We start from the raw sequence: 19,663 nt of genomic DNA on the forward strand, positions 1-19,663 counted from the left end.
TGGCAAGCCTGGCTCCCCTGGCACACTCCTCTACGGCCAAGGGGAGCTGGGGGCCAAGAGGGGTTGTCTGGTCCCAAGGCCCAGAAGTTCCTGCAGGCACCCATGGGAAGGATAGCCTGATTCCCACAGGGCCAGGCACCTGCTGGGGCAGCCAGGAGCCTGTCAGTTGGGGAGGCCTCAGAAGGGTCAAGGGGATCAGCTGTGGGACCCCAAGTTTCAGAGGCAACTATGTCTGGATAGAAACCCCAGCTCTGCATCCCATGAGCCACAGTATCTTCATCAGGGTAATGGGGACAACAGCCTCTTGCCTTAGGAGGGCACGAGGACCGGCACGTGGCATCCTTAGAATAGCAGCCACTGCTGACAAGCATGTTAGTGAACAGGAAGGGCTGGTTGGAGAGAGTGTTGTGGAGTTAGGGGAGGATGCAGGGACAGTGGACAAGCCCCCTGGGAAAGGGTGACAAGCGCTCTGAGCCCACACAGATGCGACATTGCAGATGGTGCAGACCCTTGCTTTATTTGTCTGACTTGTTCACAGTTCAGCCCCCTGCTCAGAAAACCAACGGGCCAGCTAAGGAGCGAAGGAGGCACCTCGAGACTTCCGGAGTCGAGGTTCTCCAGGGATCCCCAGCCCATCAATCATTTCCTGCCCCCCTCTGCCTGGGAGGCGAAGTGGGAGGTGGCTCCCTGGGGGGTGGGGATGGGCGACTAGAGGGGATTTCAGTGTGGGACCCAGGGTCTGCTCTTCACAGTAGGAGGTGGAAGGGATGACTAAGTTCTTTATCACAGACCTACAAAAAATGAGATAATTAGATATTACTCTCACTAGTTTGGGCTTCTTTTTCTTTTTACAAAACAGCAGCAGGAAAGAGAAATGTAGGTGGCAGACGAGCCAGGCACGAGGCTTCAGATCAGAAGGGACCAGAGATGAGGACCAAGGTGTGGCTGCCTGACTAGGAACGCTGTGGGCTGGCCTGGGCTCTCGCCACGCATCCTGGGAGAACTGCCATAGGCCCTAGAGGGAGGGATGAAAGGCGTGTGGGAGGGAAGACAGCGGTCCCCGGATCAGCAGCAGCACCATCCTCTGATGGCCCCTGGGCAGTCCGCAAGCTCGGAAGCACTCAGGGCTGGAGCCTGGGCTCTAAGCATGGGCCCCAGGAGCCAGACAGGAGGGAGGCGGCAGGAAGGGCTGGTGTGGAAGGGCTGAGTTCTATTGGGGTCCCACGTGGGCAAGGGAACCAGGACTCATCCCTGCTTGTCAGCCAATCAGCTTCTTCAGGAAGGCCTCCAACTGATCCTCATCCTTGATGCCTACAAACTTGTCCACCACGTCCCCATTCTTCATGGCCAGCACAGTGGGCACCGCTGACACCTGGGTGGAGAGGACAAGGGGGTCCAAGTGAACTGGGAGTGAACACTTCTCAACTGCTACTCCTGAGCCTTTGTGGGGAAGGCTGGTGGCTTATCCAGGGCACTGACTTCCCAAAGCCATGGGCAGGCCTAGAGGAACGTGGCTCTTCTCTCAGTGCAGGGGTACTGCAGGGCCTGGGGGCCACCCGCTGAAGAAACTTCTTCCATTGTGGGCTCCCAACAGTACCCTTCCTCCCTTAACCACAAGACTGACTCACTGGCCTAGTGGTTTTGCTGGAATGACAGGAGAGATGAAAATAACCCTTGTAGCTGCAGGCCAGGGCTGGGGGCAGGGAGGAGCTCAGGGGAAGCCTGGCCCGGGAGGAGACAGAAGCTGGGGGACAGTTCAAGTCCTGGCTTTGCACTCACTAGCAAGCGGGCCTTGGCCGGGTCACAGCACCTTTCTGAGCCTCAGTGTCCTTTTCCATAAAATGGGGGTAATGTCCACCTTTAGGGTTTGGGATGAAGATTAAAGATTCAAGTATAGGCTGGGCACAGTGGCTTACATCTATAATCCCTGCCCTCTGGGAGACTGAGGCTGGAGGATTGCTTGAGTTCAAGAGTTCCAGACCAGCTTGGGCAATATAGTGAGACCCTTTGTTTACTAACCCCCCCCAAAATATTAGCCAGACATGGTGGTACATGCCTGTACTCCCATACTCAGGAGGCTGAGGCAGGAGGATCGCTTGAGCCTGGGAGACTGAGGCTGCAGTGAGCTGTGATTGTGCCACTGCACTCCAGCCTGGGTGACAGAGTGAGACCCTGCCTCAAAAAAAAAAAAAAAAAAAAAAAGAAAGATTTGAGTATAAAGCAGAACTCAGGCTGGGCACGGTGGCTCACACCTGTAATCCTAGCATTTTGGGAGGCCGAGGTGGGCAGATCATTTGAGGTCAGGAGTTCGAGACCAGCCTGGCCAACATTGTGAAACCCTGTCTCTACTAAAAATACAAAAATTAGTCGGGCGTGGTGGCGGGTGCCTGTAATCCCACCTACTTGGGAGGCTGAGGTGAGAGAATTGCTTAAACCTGGGAGGTGGAGGCTGGAGTCAGTGAAGATTGCACCGCTGCACTCCAGCCTGGGTGACAGAGTGAGACTCCGTCTCAAAAATAAATAAATAAAGCAGAGCTCAGGTTCTGGCTGATGCAATCCGGCTCCTACCAGCCAGGTGAGCTGGGGCATGCCCCTCAGTCACTAAGCCTCACTGTTCTCAGATGCAGAATGGAGATACTAAAGGCACTTCCATTAGAGGGCATGAAAGCTGAATGAAATAATGCAAGTAAAGGCTCAGCACAGTGCCCGGCAAATAAGCTTAGGAACCTGGCATTGTGCCTGGCATACAGTGGGCATTCAAAAAACAGTGGCTACAGAGGGCACAAAGAAAAGTCCAACACAGGCCCCACGAGAGCACGTTAGCTTGCTGCCGTGATGAGTGACAGGGTCCAGAAACTCAGGGACTTCTACTGGACAGCATGAGAGGAAAGGCTTGGCCATACACAACCTGACGCTTATTAGCGGGTTGCAGGCAGATGGCAAGGACAACATTCTTGGTCTGTGAAGCATTTACTCAGTTCCCTCAGGGACCTGCATAGGTTATGTGGAACGTGGATGAGGCTGTGGCCCACCAGACTGGCATCGTGAGGTCTCTGCTGCCTGGGATCCCTGCCTGGCATTTGTGGGCATTTGAGAAAACCATTTAAACAGAACAAGATAGGCCGGTCGCTGTGGCTCACACCTGTAATCCTAGCACTTTGGGAAGCCAAAGCAGGCAGATCACTTGAGGTCAGGAGTTCGAGACCAGCCTGACCAACATGGTGAAACCCCGTCTCTACTAAAAACACAAAAATTAGCCGGGCGTGGTGGCGCATGCCTATAGTCCCAGCTACTCGGGAGGCTGAGGCAGGAGAATCGCTTGAACCCAGGAGGCGGAGGTTGCACCGAGCTGAGATTGTGCCATTGCATTCCAGCCTGGGCGACAGAGCAAGACTCCGTTCCCCCCCTCAAAATACATAAATAAAAATAAACAGAACAAGATAAACACAGACTTTTCTTACATACAAATTAAACTACAAAGTAAGAGCAGAGATTCACACAAACATACCAGGTCTTCACATACCCCAGCGCTGCCCTGCCACGGCCCATCTTGGAAGCCAGTAAGATTTAGAACGTTCAGAAACCGTGCACATGGTAGTTAGGAAAGGCACGCAGGCCAGACCATCCCGCCATCACCCACTAACTTTACGTGGCAGGCCCTGCACCCCACTCCTCACGGACACTTTGGGGACAAACACAGCAGGTCAGAGGACACAGTCCTTGTCCTTGTTAGTGCCTCAGGCCCCTTCAAAGGCTGTCCCTGGGCTGATGTGGGTGGCAAATCCTGTCTCCAGGCAGAGCAGGGCCCGAGTTTGCTCCACGAAGTGCCTGAAGCCACCAGGGCCTTCCCAGGCATTCTTTGGTGCCCTCTAGTGGTCTGCAAAGGCAGCTGGAGCACCTCAAAGCCGGAGCCTCTTGGCAGAAGCACAGAGCTCAGCCACCGGCTCCCACCTGCACACTGTCCTATTCCTTTAATTAAAATAAATGCTTTATGCCACTGTATAAGAAGTGGCCTAACTTTTTTCACGGCAAGACTCTAAGTTCACTGAAGAGGCTCAGAGAGTGGACTTAGCGTTACTTAACAACTCCAGATAGGGACAAGCACAGTGGCTCACACCTGTAATCCCAAGCACTTTGGGAGGCCAAGGCAGGAGGACTGCTTGAGGTCAGGAATTCATGACCAGCCTGGGCAACATAGCAAGACCTCGTCTCCATAAAAATATTAAAAAAAAAAAAAATAATAAAGAACTCCAGATGAAGGCCATAATGATCTCACTCATGTAAACCTCCACACATGCTTGAACACGCACAGACCCTGCTGGTGTCAGGTAGACAGCAGATGTGCTGTGAATGGAGGTCTGGTCATTACCGATCAAGGGGATATTTTGAAGTTGAGCTTAAACACACACACATACACACATACATACACACACACACACACACACACACACACACACACACACACTCCCCCACCCCCACACACACCTCCCCCCCACACTAGGGGCTCAAAGGAAACCTGAGCTGGAATGGGACTTCCCTCGACCCTGAGGAGGTGGCTGAAGCTCTGCTGCTCCCGTGTTTGGCTCACACATCAGGAGGTGCCAGTGCCTGTGAACACTGCCTTACATGGAATTGCACAGGGCCTTGGCACATTCTTCTGGAATGTTTTGAGTGTGAAAGAGGCAGTGACTGAGCCAACTGAGGGGCTGAGGAAAAGATACGCTACGACATGTTGCCTGTCCCGTTCTGTGAAGCCACTTGGAACCTCCTATCCTTGGATAAAGACCCTCTGAACTTGGCAGGAGTGGGGGAGTGTGTACGTGTGCGCAGTCTCTTTCTGCTAACCCACAGCTCGCCTGCACTGCCACTGAGCTCCGTGTCCTGGTATGTCTTCTCCTGTCTCACTCCGATGGCATCAATCTGTTAATTCAGCCAAGGGTCTACCAAGGGAAAGGCACAGTGCTGGGTGCTGCGCGATGTTGCAACCTCCTCCTCGGCTCGTTGCAGAGTTAAAAGGAAAAGATCACTGTCACGTGCTGGGTGCTTTTTCATGTCAGGAATGATATAAACACCTGTATACACTATCTCACACTCTCCTGGCTGTGGGTAGGATCATTTTAATGACGAGAATACTGAGGCTCAAAGGGTGAGCAACTGTTCCAAAATGATGTGTAGGCCAGGCGCGGCAGCTCCTGCCTGTAATCCCAGCACTTTGGGAGGCCGAGGAAGGCAGATCATCTGAGGTCAGGCATTCGAGACAAGGCCGGCCAACGTGGTGAAACCTCGTCTCTACCAAAAATACAAAAATTAGGCTGGGCGTGGTGGCTCACGCCTGTAATTCCAGCACTTTGGGAGGCCGAGGCGGGCGGATCACGAGGTTAGATCGAGACCATCCTGGCTAACATGGTGAAACCCCATCTCTAATAAAAATACAAAAAATTAGCCGGGCGTGGGTGGCGGGTGCCTGTAGTCCCAGCTACTCGGGAGGCTGAGGCAGGAGAATGTCTTGAACCCAGGAGGCGGAGGTTGCAATGAGCTGAGATCTCGCCATTGCACTCCAGGCTGGGTAGCACAGTGAGACTCTGTCTCAAAACAAACAAGGCTGGGCGTGATGGCTCATGCCTGTAATCCTAGCACTTTGGGAGGCCGAGGCGGGTGGATCACCTGAGATTAGGAGTTTGGGACCAGCCTGGCGAACATGGTGAAACTTCGCTTCTACTAAAAATACAAAAATTAGCTGGATGTGGTGGCACACGCCTGTAATCCTAGCACTTTGGGAGGCTGAGGCAGGAGAATTGCTTGAACGCGGGAGGCGGAGGTTGCAGTGAGCCGAGATTGCGCCACTTCACTCCAGCCTGGGTGAAAGAGCGAGACTCCCTCTAAAAAAAAAAAAACAAAAAAAACCAAAAAAACTGGGATCTGAAACAAGATCTGTTTGACTTTGCAGTGCAGGGGATCAAACTCTGTTGTGCTTCTGCCCAGCAGCAAACAGAGAGACATCTACTGAGTCCCAGCAGGGGGAAGAACATGTGGGGACGCATTAAAGGATTTCATGCTTCAAATGCAAAATGCCAAATGCTTTGTAAAAGCTTTTAGATATGAGAGGGTTCTTGAAAAAACGATTATTGAAAAAATCAATGACATGACATTCTGGCAAAATTAGGGAGACAGTGAAAAGATCAAGAGCTGCCAGGGCTGGAGGGAGGAGGAAGGAGAGATGAACAGGCAGAGCAGAGAGGACATGGAGGCAGTGAAATGACTCTGGATGATGCTAGAATGGTGGACACCGGCTATGACACATTTGTCCAAACCCACAGAAGGCACAACACCAAGAGTGATCCCCGATGTAAACTTTTGGCTTTGGGGGATAATGATGTCCGTGTAGGTTGGTAAGTTGTAACAAATGGACCACCCTGGTATGGGCTGTTGATAGTGTGGGAGGCTGGGCATGTGGGAGGACAGGGGACTCATGGGAAGTCTCTGTACCTTCCCCTTCCTCTCAATTTTGCCATGAACCTAAAACTGCCCTAAAAACATAAAATCCTCAAAAAGAACAACAACAAAAAATGAGATCAGTGACTGCTGGGGGGTTAAGGCGGTGAGGGGCAGAAAGGAGGGGTGAGGGGCGGGAAGGAGAGGTGAACTGCTGGCAAACAGGGGAACCGAGGGCGGTGGAACGGTTCTGTATGGCGCTGGAACGGTGGACACATGCCATTATACATTTGTCCATGAACTTTCTCATTGGCAAGCAGTCTGTGCTGAGAGTGGCAGCTGAGACACAGCCTTCCAAAGAGCAGTTCCTCCCCACAGAAAGTCAGTCTGGGGCCTTCAGAACCAGAAAGTCAGTCCGGGGCCTTCAGAACCAGAAAGTCAGTCCGGGGCCTTCAGAACCAGAAAGTCAGTCCGGGGCCTTCAGAACCAGAAAGTCAGTCCGGGGCCTTCAGAACCAGAAAGTCAGTCCGGGGCCTTCAGAACATTGGCTTCTCTCCATGTTGGCTCAGGACACCCAGCCTTGGCATCACCTGGGAGCTTGTTAGAAATGCAGTCTTGCTGGCCGGGCGCGGTGGCTCATGCCTGTAACCCCAGCACTTTGGGAGGCTGAGGCGGGCGGATCACGAGGTCAGGGGTTCGAGACCAGCCTGGCCAACATGAGGAAACCCCCATCTCTTACTAAAAACAAAAAAATTAGCCGGGGGTGGTGGCGGGTGCCTGTGGTCCCAGCTACTCAGGAGGCTGAAGCAAGAGAATCGCTTGAACCCAGAAGGCAGATGTTGCAGTGAGCCGAGATTGCGTCACTGCACTCCAGCCTGGGCAACAGAGCAAGACTTCGCCTCAAAAAAAAGAAAAAAAAATGCAGTCTTGGTGGCTGGGCACAGTGGCTCACATGTGTAATGCTAGCAGTTTGGGAGGCCGAGGTGGAAAAACTGCTTGAGGCCAGGAGTTCAAGACCAGCCTCGACAACAGGGGGACCCCATCTTTTCTAAAATTTTTTTTTTTTTAAAAAGAAAAGGAAACAAACAAACAAAAAGAAATGCAGGGCTGGGCGCAGTGGCTCACATGCCTATAATCCCAGCACTTTGAAAGGCGGAGGCGGGTGGATCAACTGAGACCGGGAGTTCGAGACCAGTCTGACCAACACGGAGAAACCCCATCTCTACTAAAAATACAAAATTAGCTGGGCGTGGTGGCGCATGACTATAATCCCAGCTACTCGGGAGGCTGAGGCAGGAGAATCGCTTGAACCTGGGAGGTGGAGGTTGCGGAGAGCTGAGATTGCGCCATTGCACTCCAGCTGGGCAACAAGAGCAAAACTCCGTCTCCAAAAAAAAAAAAAAAGGCACTCACATCACTCACATCTTCTAAAAGGTGAGAAAATAAAAGGATAACACCTCTAAGTGTGAGGTGAGAAGCAGAAGGCCCAGAGGAAAGCACAAAGGCTGAGGGTCCGCACCTGGCCCATTCTCTCCCTGCCTTCCCCAGGAGCTGGCAAGGTGGGGGATAGTCAGGACAGAGGCAGGGAGAGTGGAGACTTCCGCATCCTGCTAAGCCAGGGCAGTGCCGAGTCTGAGGAAGAGGGGCTGGGGCATTGAACCCCAAGGCCCTGAGGGACTTTCCCTTCGCTCTCCTTTGGCAGACAGTGAAGTTCTAGGGTGGGCAGTTAGAGCATAAAGTGGTTCAGGGGGAGAAATTTGTGTGAGGAAGGAGACGTACCTGAGGGTATGTGTGGGGGGCTGGGAGGGTGTCAGGAGAGCTCGGGGAGAAGCGCATAATTCCCTGAATATAATTTATTTAAAGTAGTTTTTCTTCTTTTTTCGAGATGGAGTCTCACTCTGTCACCCAGGCTGGAGTGCAGTGGCGCGATCTCAGCTCACTGCCACTTCCACCTCCCGGGTTTAAGTGATTCTCCTGCCTCAGCCTCCTGAGTAGCTGGGAATACAGGAGCCAGCCACCATGCAGCACTAATTTTTGTATTTTTAGTAGAGACAGGGTTTCACTATGTTGGCCAGGCTTGTCTCGAACTCCTGACCTCAGGTGATCCATCCGCCTTCATCTCCCAAAGTGCTGGGATTACAGGCGTGAGCCACTGCACCTGGCCTAAAGCTGTTTTTCCAACAAGGTCAACCAACATTTGAAAAAGGACTTGAAGGCCAGGCATGTTGGCTCACGCCTGTAATGCCAGCACTCTGGGAGGCCGAGGTGGGTGAATCACTTGAGGTCAGGAGTTTAAGACCAACCTGGTCAACATGGTGAAACCCCATCTCTACTAAAAATACAAAAATTAGGCCAGGCGTGGTGGCTCACGCCCGCAATCCTAGCACTTGGGAGGCTGAGGCGGGCTGATCACCTGATGTCAGGAGTTCGAGACCAGCCTGGCAAACATGGTAAAACCTTGTCTCTATTAAAACTACAAAAACTAGCCGGGCGTGGTCGCAGGCACCTATAATCCCAGCTACTCGGGAGGCTGAGGCAGGAGAATCACTTGAACCTGAGAAGCGGAGGTTGCAGTGAACTGAGATCGTGCCATTGCACTCCAGCCTGGGCGACAGAGCGAGACTCTATCTCAAAAAAGAAAAAGGACTTTAGGCCTTAAAGAAAGCCGTCATGGGGGGCACTGTAGTTCTCTCAGAGGAAACTTCTTCCTCAGGCTCTCTTCAGAAAGAAAAGAGGAAGGAAGGAAAGAAGGAAGGGAGAGAGGGAGGGGGTCAGGAAGAACTCCGGTTGGAGCTTCCTAAACCCTGCAATGATGTCTGACCAGGGTTTGGCTAAACAACATGGCTGAGACCAAGTGATGTGGGCCCAGCAGCCTTGAGGCCTTTCTGTGTGACAGCGCAGTCCCCAGGCAGTGGACGGGGCGGGAGCAGTGGGGAAGGGGAGAGATTGAGAGGATTCCACAGGAGGCATCTCCCTCTCACTTCCCAGGCTTCACCGCAGGCCTTCAGTGCCCACTCCCACAACAGCCTCCCGGGGACGGTCCTCGGCATTCCCGCCACCCCACGAGACACTGGGGCAGGGCCTGTGGGCTTCTTTGCATCTGCAGTAGTTACCATAGTCCCTGCACATGGCTGGCCCTCAGGGGGTGTCTGCGGAAGAGTTATGAATACATTGGCTGAGGCTGAAGCTGTAGTGTCTGGCAGAGCTAGGAGGCCTGAGACATCTGAAGCCTACGCATGACCTGTGGGAGGCCCTAGGAGCCCCAGCCCGGGCTCTCACCCAAGGCATAGCCAGGCAGGGAAAGCCAGGGGCGTCCAAATGGGCAGACAGATGCCTCCCTCACTGAGCGATCAGTGGCCAAACTGTAAACAGCCCTCAGTTCCTAACTCCCAAGGCAGGCCTGCTCCAGCGGCCACCTGCAGTGGCCACTGCGTTTGTCTGCCTGGTCTCCATCTCCCCTGCTTCTGGTCATCGCAGACTGATATTCCTTTGGGTAATCACTCCCCACTCCCTGCCTAGCTCAAGGGGCAGTCGGCCTTTTCTCACCCCGCTCCCAACCACCCATTTCCTGCCACAGGGGACTGCTTCAGGGATGGGTGCCTCTATTTGAGCTGTTCTAGTAAGAGTGAAACCTAGACTTGTATACTCTGAGGAATAAAGCGGCCTCTTTCATTCACTTGTTACCTGGAGGAGGAAGGAGGGAGGGGTGAACGCTCACTCCGGCCAGGTTAAGGTATTTCAAGAAAATCAGAAATCCAGATTTTCATATGAAATCTGAGTTTCAAATATCAGCATCTGGTTCCTATTACTTTAAAATACTTCGAGTGCTAGACTAAAAGTGTCTGTGAGCCAGGTTGGGCCCAGAGGCTGCCAGGAGCACCCTAGGCTCTGTAACAGCGCTACCTTCAGCATGGCTATCCAGAGACCCTCCCAATCCGGCTGCAGTCTGCTTTCCCCAGCTCCGTACTCAGCCCTTCACTCTGGCCACCCAGACAAAGTGGGCCTCTCCCCTTTCTCCAGTGCAGTGGTCTCCAATGCCCAGAGGAAGCCCCCACCCCAGACACCTCCAGGCACCTGGCCCCTGCTGGTCTGTAAGCAACCCAGGCTCATCAGACCGCAGGGCTTTTGCTTTGCCTGAATGGTTCTTCCAAAGACCCACATGCTTCAGTCACTCCCTTCCTGTTTTTGCTCAAAGATCAGCTTCTCAGGGAGATCTACCCTAGCCCACCCTTTAAAAAAGAAACCCGCCGGGCGCGGTGGCTCACGCCTGTAATCCCAGCACTTTGGGAGGCCAAGGCAGGCGGGTCACCTGAGGTCAGGAGATCAAGACCAGCCTGGCTAACATGGTGAAACCTCATTTCTACTAAAAATACAAAAAATTAGCCGGGCGTGGTGACGCATGCCTGTAATCCCAGCTACTCCGGAGGCTGGGACAGGAGAACTGCTTGAACCTGGGAGGCAGAGATTGCAGTGAGCCGAGATTGTGCCATTGCACTCCAGCTTGGGCAACAAGAGCGAAACTCCGTCTCGAAAAAACAGAAACCCTGCCTCATACACAGTACTCCCATCCTCTCTTCCTGATGTATTTTTCTCCATTGAACTTATTATCTAAAACAGGGGTCAGCAAACTATAGTTCACAGGCCCAATACAGCCTACTGCTTGTTTTTGTAAATAAAGTTTTATTGTAGCACAGCCATGCCCATTTGTTTATATAGTGTCTATGGCTGCTTTCAGCTACCAGCACAGCTGAATGGTTGTAGCAGCGACCACTGCCCTGCAAGGCCTCAAATACCAATTGGTCCTTTAGAGAAAAAGTTTGCTGACACTTGATTTAAAATACTAGAATGTAGACTCCATGGAGGCAGAGATTTTGTCAGTTTTGTTTACTGCCTTATCCTCAACAGCAAGTAACAGTACCTGGCACTCGAGGGACTCTCAAATATCTGCTGAATAAACGGGCAAACCAACCAACCAAGTGAGACGGTTCCATGTCTTTGTGCACGCTGCTTCCTCAGCCCTTCCTCCTTCTCTGCGCATCCTTCACAGCTCAGCTCAGAGGTTCTCTCTAACGTGAAGCATTTCCTGTCCCCTCCAGCTCCCCCACAAGCAAACAGTTCCTTCTCCCTTTATGCGCCTCTTCTTTTAGCACTTCTATATTGAGATGATCTTTCTACCTGCTGTTCTCTCTGCTAGACTAGGAGCTGCTTGGAGACAAGATCTCATCTTGTGTCAGAATCACAAATGCACATCGAGCTCCCAAATGACTGCTCATTGAACATGTGGGTAGATGAATAAAGGAATGTACCGATGTCCGAGACTAAGTGAATGACCTGGTGTTTTTGGGTCATACGATCTACTTCCTAAAGGTAGTGAAGAGAGACAGGTGGCTCAGAGGATCAAGAGCCACCTCTGCAAAGTGCTCTGAGCTCTTAAAAGCTCTGGAAAAACCGGCTGGGCACAGTGGCTCATGCCTGTAATCCCAGCACTTTGGGAGGCCAAGGTCGGTGGATCATAAGGTCAGGAGTTCAAGACCAGTCTGGCCAACATGGTGATACCCTGTCTCTACTAAAAATACAAAAAATTAGCCGGGCGTGGTGGTGTGCGCCTGTAGTCCCAGCTACTTAGGAGGCTGAGGCAGGAGAATCGTGTGAACCCGGGAGGCAGAGGTTGCAATGAGCTGAGATCATGCCATTGCACTCTAGCCCAGGTGACAGTGAGAGACTCCGTCTCAAAAAAAAAAAAAGCTCTGGAAAAACCAAGACACCTTGCTTACTGGCTATCTGTGCTCCCCAAGATATCTCCTACACCAGGTACCCCCGGGCCCGACACCTCCTATACTGGCTGCCCTGTGGCAACTCCCTGTCAATCCATACCTCATACTCAATGGCGAGGTCTGTGTGGTCATCAATATCCACCTTGGCCATCACCACCTTCCCGTGCTGCTTCGCCACCATCTTCTCTAACCTCGGCCCCAGGATCTTGCAGGGTCCACACCACCTCAAAAGGTGAGAAAGGAAGCATCCAGTCAGTGAAAAGAGCGCTCAGCATCCCCTACTGGCTTCCCAGACCTGCATGTTTCCAAGGAATCTGTTGCCTTTATTATCTGTTTACCATGTTTAAAAATTAACACACCAAATGGTAATGCCAGGAGATTCTGCACATGGGAAATCTTCACAGATCCCAGACTTCTAAAACACAGGCCTCATCAGAAGACTCTTATAATAAAAGTGACTCATTTCAGTATATCTCAGATAAACATACTGTCGTATAAAAGGATATGGGATTGGAAGTTAAAAGGTTCAAACAGAGGCTCCTCACCAACCAGCCGATTATTCTGGGGCCCTAGTTTCTTTTTTTTGTTGTTTTTTTGAGACGGAGTCTCGCTCTGTCCCCCAGGCTGGAGTGCAGTGGTGCGATCTCGGCTCACTGCAAGCTCTGCCTCCCGGGTTCATGCCATTCTCCTGCCTCAGCCTCCCGAGTAGCTGGGACTACAGGCGCCTGCCAACACACCCGGCTAATTTTTCGTATTTTTTAGTAGACGGGGTTTCACTGTGTTAGCCAGGATGGTCTTGATCTCCTGACCTCGTGATCCGCCTGTCTCGGCCTCCCACAGTGCTGGGATTACAGGCGTGAGCCACCGCGCCCGGCCTGGGCCCTAGTTTCTTCATCTGAAAAAGAGAGATTATGGCTCTCAAAGCTATTAGGAGAGATCAATTAAGGCAATGTGGGTAAACATGCATTGGAAGCTGTGGGGATATTTCAAACACCATGTGGACTCAGAACTAAAAGGAGGGGAACCAATGGCCAGGAGCGTCTACAACGCACCAGTCCCTGGCTCACTTTCTCTGCTTTTACCAAACACACCCCTCAACTCTGCAAAGAGAACACACCTTCCAAAGAAACTGAAGCCCATACGAGTTAAGAAACCTGTGGAAGATTAGAGAAGCACAGCTGGGATCGATTACAACCCAAAGCTGTGTTGAAAGTGTTTTCTTTGGCCGGGTGTGGTGACCCACACCTATAATTCTAGCACTTTGGGAGGCCGAGGCAGGTGGATCACCTGAGGTTAGGAGTTCAAGATCAGCCTGGCCAACATGGTGAAACCTCGTCTCTACTAAAAATACAAAAATTAGCCAGGAGTGGTGGTGTGCACCTGTAATCCCAGCTACTAAGAAGGCTGAGGCAGGAGAATCACTTTAACCTGGGAGGCGGAGGTTGAAGTGAGCTGAGATTGTGCCACTGCACTCCAGCCTGGGCAACAGAGACTCTGTCTCAAAAAAAAAAAAAAAAAAAAAAGAAAGTGTTTTATTTCACCCACAGGCCACTCTGATCCCACAGCCCCTGAGCTGACCACTATCACTGCCCTGATCATAAGTATTCCCCTCTCGCTGGGGAAGATCATCCAGGACAGGCCTGGTGCTGTCATCTCTATGTATGTGGCACCAAGGAAAGTGCCAGCACTGAAAGAACAATTCACACCACCCCACTTCCTTACTGAACAAAATGAGGCACTATCCCATTTATCGTTCATTTCGGAAGCCCTCTCTGGAATGCTCACTACACCCAGGAGGCCAAGACAGTTCCACCTTTCACAAACCCCTGGCTGACAACTCCTATTTTATTCTCAGCACTTACTTATTTTTGAGATGGAGTCTCACTCTGTTGCCCAGGCTGGAGTGCAATGGCGCGATCTCAGCCCACTGCAACTTCCGCCTCCTGGGTTCAAGCAATTCTCCTGCCTCACCCTCCCGAGTAGCAGGTGTGGTGGTGCACACCGCACCCAGCCAGGCCGGAGGGTTTTAAATGCTGAAAATAGGCCGGACGTAATGGCTCACACCTGTAATCCTAGCACTTTGGGAGGCCAAGGCGGGAGAGAATCACCTGCGGTCAGGAGTTCGAGAGACCAGCCTGGCCAATATGGCAAAACCCCATGTCCACTAAAAATACAAAAACAATTATCTGGGTGGTAGTCCCAACTACTTGGGAGGCTGAGGCAGGAAAATTGTTTTAACTCGGGAGGTGGAGGTTGCAGTGAGCTGATCGAGCCACTGCAGTCCAGCCTGGGTGACAGAATGAGACTCCGTCTCAAAAACAAAAAAGGAAAAAACCCCTTAGGCCTGGCGCAGTGGTTCATGCCTGTAATCCCAGCACTTTGGGAGGCCAAGGTGGGAGGACTGCTTGAGATCAGGAGGTAGAGACTGCAGTGAGCCGTGATCACACCACTGCACTCTACATTCTAGCCTGGGTGACAGAGTGAGACCTTGTCTCTAAAAGAAGAAAAACAAAAACAACTCATAACACCGAAAAACCCAGTGTGCAAGACCTTATCTCCTATTACAAGTGAAGAAAGGGAGCACAAAGATATCAAGTGGTCTGCCCAAGGCCACAGGGTGAGTCAGAGAAACAACTGGAAAGCCGGCAAAACAATCTGTCAGAGACCTGACCAGAAGGCCCTTCAATTTCTTTTTCTTTCTTTTTTTTTTTTTTTTGAGATGGAGTTTCCCTCTGTCATCCAAGCTGGAGTGCAATGGCATGATCTCAGCTCACTGCAACCTCCACCTCCCAGGTTCAAGTGATTCTCCTGCCTCAGCCTCTTGGGTAGCTGGGATTACAGGTGCCTGCCACCATACCTGATTAATTTTTGTATTTTTGGTAGAGACGGGGCTTCACTATGTTGGCTGGGCAGGTCTCAAACTCCTGACCTCAGGTAATCCACCTGCCTTGGCCTCCGAAAGTGCTGGGATTACAGGTGTGCGCCACTGCGTCCGACCTGAAGGCCCCTGAATTTTTAACTTATGCTACACTGGTTTCTCCCAGGATGCCTCATTCAGAGGGCTTTGTCCAGCTTTTGTGTAGTTGGGTGTCTAGCCAGGCCCCAAAAGTCTAGAAATGAAAAAGGCCATTCTAAAAATCAGAAGGCCAGAGGGACTTAAATATCTCTAAAGCAAACTCAGCACTGAAAGGAAACTCCTTCCTGTGCCCTGTATGCTTGGGCACCACGGTAGTGACACTGATAACTTTTTTTTTTTTTTGAGACGGAATTTCACTCTTTTTGCCCAGGCTGGAGTGCAATGGCGTGATCTCAGCTCACTACAACCACCGCCTCTTAGGTTCAAGTGATTCTCCTGCCTCAGCCTCCCGAGTAGCTGGGATTACAGGCACGCACCACCACGCCCAGCTAATTTTGTATTTTTAATAGAGACAGGGTATCACCATGTTGGCCAGGCTGGTCTCGAACTCCTGACCTCAGGTGATCTGCCCGCCTCGGCCTCCCAAAGTGCTGGGATTACAGACATGAGCCACCGCACCCGGCCGACACTGATAACTTTTTGCCAGCCCTTCTTGCAGTTTTCATGGCAAGATATTAACATTAGCTTATCTGCAGGGCCAGGAACTGGTATACACCAAAAGCAAGGTGACAGTCATATTTTTCCAATCCTGGTCCATGCTGAAGATGACGCTGAGCTTTCTGGGGATTGAGAAACAGAACATGTGTTTCCCAGCACTAACTGCAGTCAGCTTTGCAGACTGTTTACTTGTCTGTCTTCCACCAGACTGCATTCCCCTTGAGGGCAGGGACTGGGCCTGACCAGTCTGTATATTGAGTCTACATATGAGCAGCATAGAACATGGCCGTGGGACATAGGAGGCATTCAATAAATACTTGAACAAGTAGGACCCTAGTCTTCTGTGGGCCCCCAATACTCACTGTGCATGGAAATCCACAACCACTGGCGTCTCACTGTTGACCACTCGGTCTTGAAAGTCAGGTCCATCCTGGATATTAAAGGTCGACAAGGAGATCCTCGTGCTGTATATTGTCCGGGCTGGGCTGGGTGTTACAGTCAGGCCACCAGGACTGCATTGTGGGGTCTGCAGGGCTCTGGAAGTGAGGGGTGGCCACTGACCCTGAGAGGGCTTCCTGGAGATGACAGAGGCCAGGAACCTCCTCAGGAGAAGTCGCTGAGCCATCTGTGAGGGAAAGAGGCAGAAGAATTGGGGCACACAAAAGGAAGTCGACACACTAGAAAAAGAAAGAGATTTGGGGAGTACTCAGGGCTAAGGAAGAGGCAGAGTTGGAAGCAAAATGCAAGGAAATAATATGTAAGATTTGTAGCGTGGAAGTGAGGAAGCAATGAGAATCAAAGGGAAGGAATAGCTACGCAAACCAGAAGGACAGGAAAACTGGCTTCACAAACAAAAAGAAGTCGGGATTTAGATTATAGCAGAAGAATGGGAGGAAGAAACCAACAGATTTAATAATGTATGTAAGGACCAAGTACCTTACACACATTATTGGTCTTCCTACAGCAACTTTGAGGAAGTTGCTATTGTACTGCCCACACTGCAAATAAGGGAAGGAATCCGAGGCTCAAGTAAGTTAAGTGACATGCCCAAAGTAACCCCGCTATTAAATGACAGCCAACACTGGAACCCAGGGTCGTCTGAAAAGATGAAACGCAACAATTCAAGGAGGAACTAAGCGTGTGAGAGGAACCAAAAACGAAGAGACATGTACTGGAGGGAACCAATAAAGAAGGGACACGTGTGGAGGGAACTGGGAAAAATCGGACGCCACCAGGGACCCCGGCTCTCCGGCGAGCTAGGTCCCCCGCCCGCCCGGCCACCAGCCTGCGCAGGAACGCGCTCGCAGCATGCCTCAGCCGCGACACCACCTCGAGCCACCCCCACAGGGGTCCTACCTCCCTACAACGCGAGCGGAGGAACGCACAGCCTAGCCCTCCCTGCCTGTCAAGGGCACTCCTGTCGTCACTTCCTCAGGGGGGCGGACATAACGTCACTTCCGGGGACAGACAGGCGGAAGACCGTCCCTCTCCAGTTTTTTTTTTTTTTTTGAGCCAGAGTCTCGCTCTGTTGCCAGGCTGGGGTGCAGTAGCGCGATCTCGGTTCACTGCAACCTCCGCCTCCCGGGTTCAAGCGATTCTCCTGCCTCAGCCTCCTGAGTAGCCGGGACTAGAGGCGCGCGCCACCACGCCCAGCTAATTTTTTTATTTTTAGTAGAGACGGGGTTTCACCATGTTGGCCAGGACGGTCTCGATCTCTTGACCTCGTGATCCGCCCACCTCGGCTTCCCAGAGTGTTGGGATTACGGGCGCCCAACCTGTCCTTCTCCAATTTGAGGGGCGTTTGGGATTTTCCGCCAATGGGAATGGCGGGTGGAGACACCGCTGAAGGGGCGGGGCCTCAGCTAGGGACCGGAAGCAATGGGCAGGCCGTCGAGGGAGGGATTGGAAGAGGCGGGCAGGCCCTGGTCTGGGCGAAGGCGGGGGCGGGGCGGAACCGGAAGGGGTGGGCGGGCCCTAGAGGAGGGACCGGAAGAGGAGGTGATGGAGCAGGGCTAGCAATGGAGGGTACTTAAGGGAGAAAAGGCAGTTGAGAGGTCCCCGTGGTTTTGGATTTTGCCAACTCCTGTTGATTTATTTTATTTACATAGATTTATTTATTAATGACAGAGTCTCGCTCTGTCTCCCAGGCTAGAGTGTAGTGGCGCGATCTCTGCTCACTGCAACATCCAACTCCCGGGTTCAAGCGATTTTCCTGCCTCAGCCTCCCAGGTAGCTGGGATTACAGGCGCGCGCCACCACGCCCGGCTGATTTTTGTATTTTTAGTAGAGAGGGGGTTTCACCATGTTGGCCAGGCTGGTCTGGAACTCCTGAGCTCAAGTGATCGCCCGCTTCAGCCTCCCAAAGTGCTGGGATTACAGGGGTGAGCCACCTTGCCTGGCCTCCTGTTTATAACTGGCGCCGTCCACTTCCTACAGATGTTGACAGGTTGTTTCTCCATTTAATATGTAAAGCTAAGCTCCTCAAAGGCATGATGCCCTTTATATGTAAAAGAACTCACCCAGGAGTTTAGGGGCCATCCTTTAAGTGGCCCTTGTCTGTGTCCACCTAAAGGAAAACAAATGAAAACTGAGGCGAGCTTAATTTAAGCAGGGAGTTTTTTTGGGTCAAGTTCGAAGACTGCAACTCGGAGCAGAGATTCAAGTTGTCCTGAATATACACTCGGATTAGCAGCAGCTGAAAGAGCGTTTTTAAAAGAACAGGCAGCTTCCAAACTGTTAATCAATTTTTTTTTTTTTTTTTTTTGAGACAGAGTCTCGCTCTTGTTGCCCAGGCTGGAGTGCAATGGCGCGATCTTGGCTCACTGCAACCTCTGCCTCCTGGGTTCAAGGGATTCTTCTCCCTCCGCCTCCGGAGTAGCTGGGACTACAGGTGTGCCTCACCACGCCCAGCTAATTTTTATATTTTTAGTAGAGACGGAGTTTCACCATGTTGGCTAGGATGGTCTCGATCTGTTGGCCTCGTGATCTGCCCACCTGGGCCTCCCAAAGTGCTGGAATTACAGGCGTGAGCCACTGCACCCAGCCTCTTTTCGTTTCTTTTTTTTTTTTTTTGAGACGGAGTCTTGCTCTGTAGCCAGGCTGGAGTGCAGTGGCATGATCTTGGCTCACCGCAACCTCCACCTCCAGGGTTCAAGCGATTCTCCTGCCTCAGCCCCCCAAGTACTTGGGATTACAGGCAAGCACCACCACACTCAGCTAATTTTTTATATTTTTGGTACAGACTGGGTTTCACCATGTTAGTCAGGCTGGTCTCGAACTCCTGACCTTAAGTTATCGCTCACCTCGGCTTCCCAAAGTGCTGGGATAACAGGCGTGAGCCACCGCACCTGGCCGCCCTGCCTATTTTTGTATCGGTTTTCTGTGTCTCTAGCACTTTCTTTTCCACAGCCACCTGTCAATCCTATTCAGCACTTCCACAGTATTTTCTAGAGAGCCAATTTTCCTGCCTAATTCACATTCTAAATTTCAAAGGAGGACCAGTCCTGTCTGTCCTTATCCCATAGTCACTTCACCCTGATCGGCCTCAGGCTTCTCATCTGAGCAATGGGAAGAATGCCTTTCTTATAGTTGGGCTGAGGGTTGCAGTAAAGACAGAATCCACATCATTGCTGCCTGATGACTCCTGCAGGGAAAGCCTGAGAGACACATAGAGAAGGCTGAGCTCTCGGCGCGCTACAAAAGGGCTCTCAGCTACATGGTGGCTCCTCTGTCCAGCTAGAGCTGAGCTGGCCTGGGTCTGGCTTAGTCACAAGCAGGCTCAGGGCACAGCTGAGAGGCAAAGGGAAGGAAGCCAGGACTGGCAGCCTGGGCTAAGGGTAAAACTTCTCCTACCTCTTACCAATATTTATTGCAGTGTTTTTGA

At 51.8% G+C, this 19,663-nt stretch overlaps 1 protein-coding gene across 2 annotated transcripts; it reads right to left on the reverse strand.

The window, feature by feature from the left end:
* Window positions 1-496: 496 nt before the first annotated feature.
* Window positions 497-17,714, reverse strand: TXN2 (thioredoxin 2). Of its 2 annotated transcripts, none has more exons than XM_024239852.3 (4): window positions 17,137-17,714; window positions 16,143-16,405; window positions 12,307-12,430; window positions 497-1,372 (listed from the first exon to the last, which is right to left on the reverse strand). In XM_024239852.3, the coding sequence occupies exons 2-4, from the start codon at window positions 16,403-16,405 to the stop codon at window positions 1,259-1,261; spliced, it is 501 nt and encodes a 166-aa protein (XP_024095620.1). In that variant the 5' UTR covers window positions 17,137-17,714; the 3' UTR covers window positions 497-1,258. The 2 variants fall into 2 exon arrangements, with proteins under 2 accessions (XP_024095620.1, XP_054399727.1); XM_054543752.2 differs by having other exon boundaries at window positions 16,717-17,144.
* Window positions 17,715-19,663: the final 1,949 nt, after the last annotated feature.

Source organism: Pongo abelii, chromosome 23 (assembly GCF_028885655.2).
Source record: "Pongo abelii isolate AG06213 chromosome 23, NHGRI_mPonAbe1-v2.0_pri, whole genome shotgun sequence".
Lineage (NCBI taxonomy): Eukaryota > Metazoa > Chordata > Mammalia > Primates > Hominidae > Pongo > Pongo abelii.

Coding starts and splice junctions, on each gene's coding strand:
- TXN2 (XM_024239852.3), bottom strand. CDS start 16,405: ATGGCTCAGCGACTTCTCCTGAGGAGGTTCCTGGCCTCTGTCATCTCC. Junction 12,431..16,142: donor GTTGTGGATTTCCATGCACA/GTGAGTATTGGG, acceptor TCACCTTTTGAG/GTGGTGTGGACCCTGCAAGA. Junction 1,373..12,306: donor ACCTCGCCATTGAGTATGAG/GTATGGATTGAC, acceptor CTCTCCACCCAG/GTGTCAGCGGTGCCCACTGT.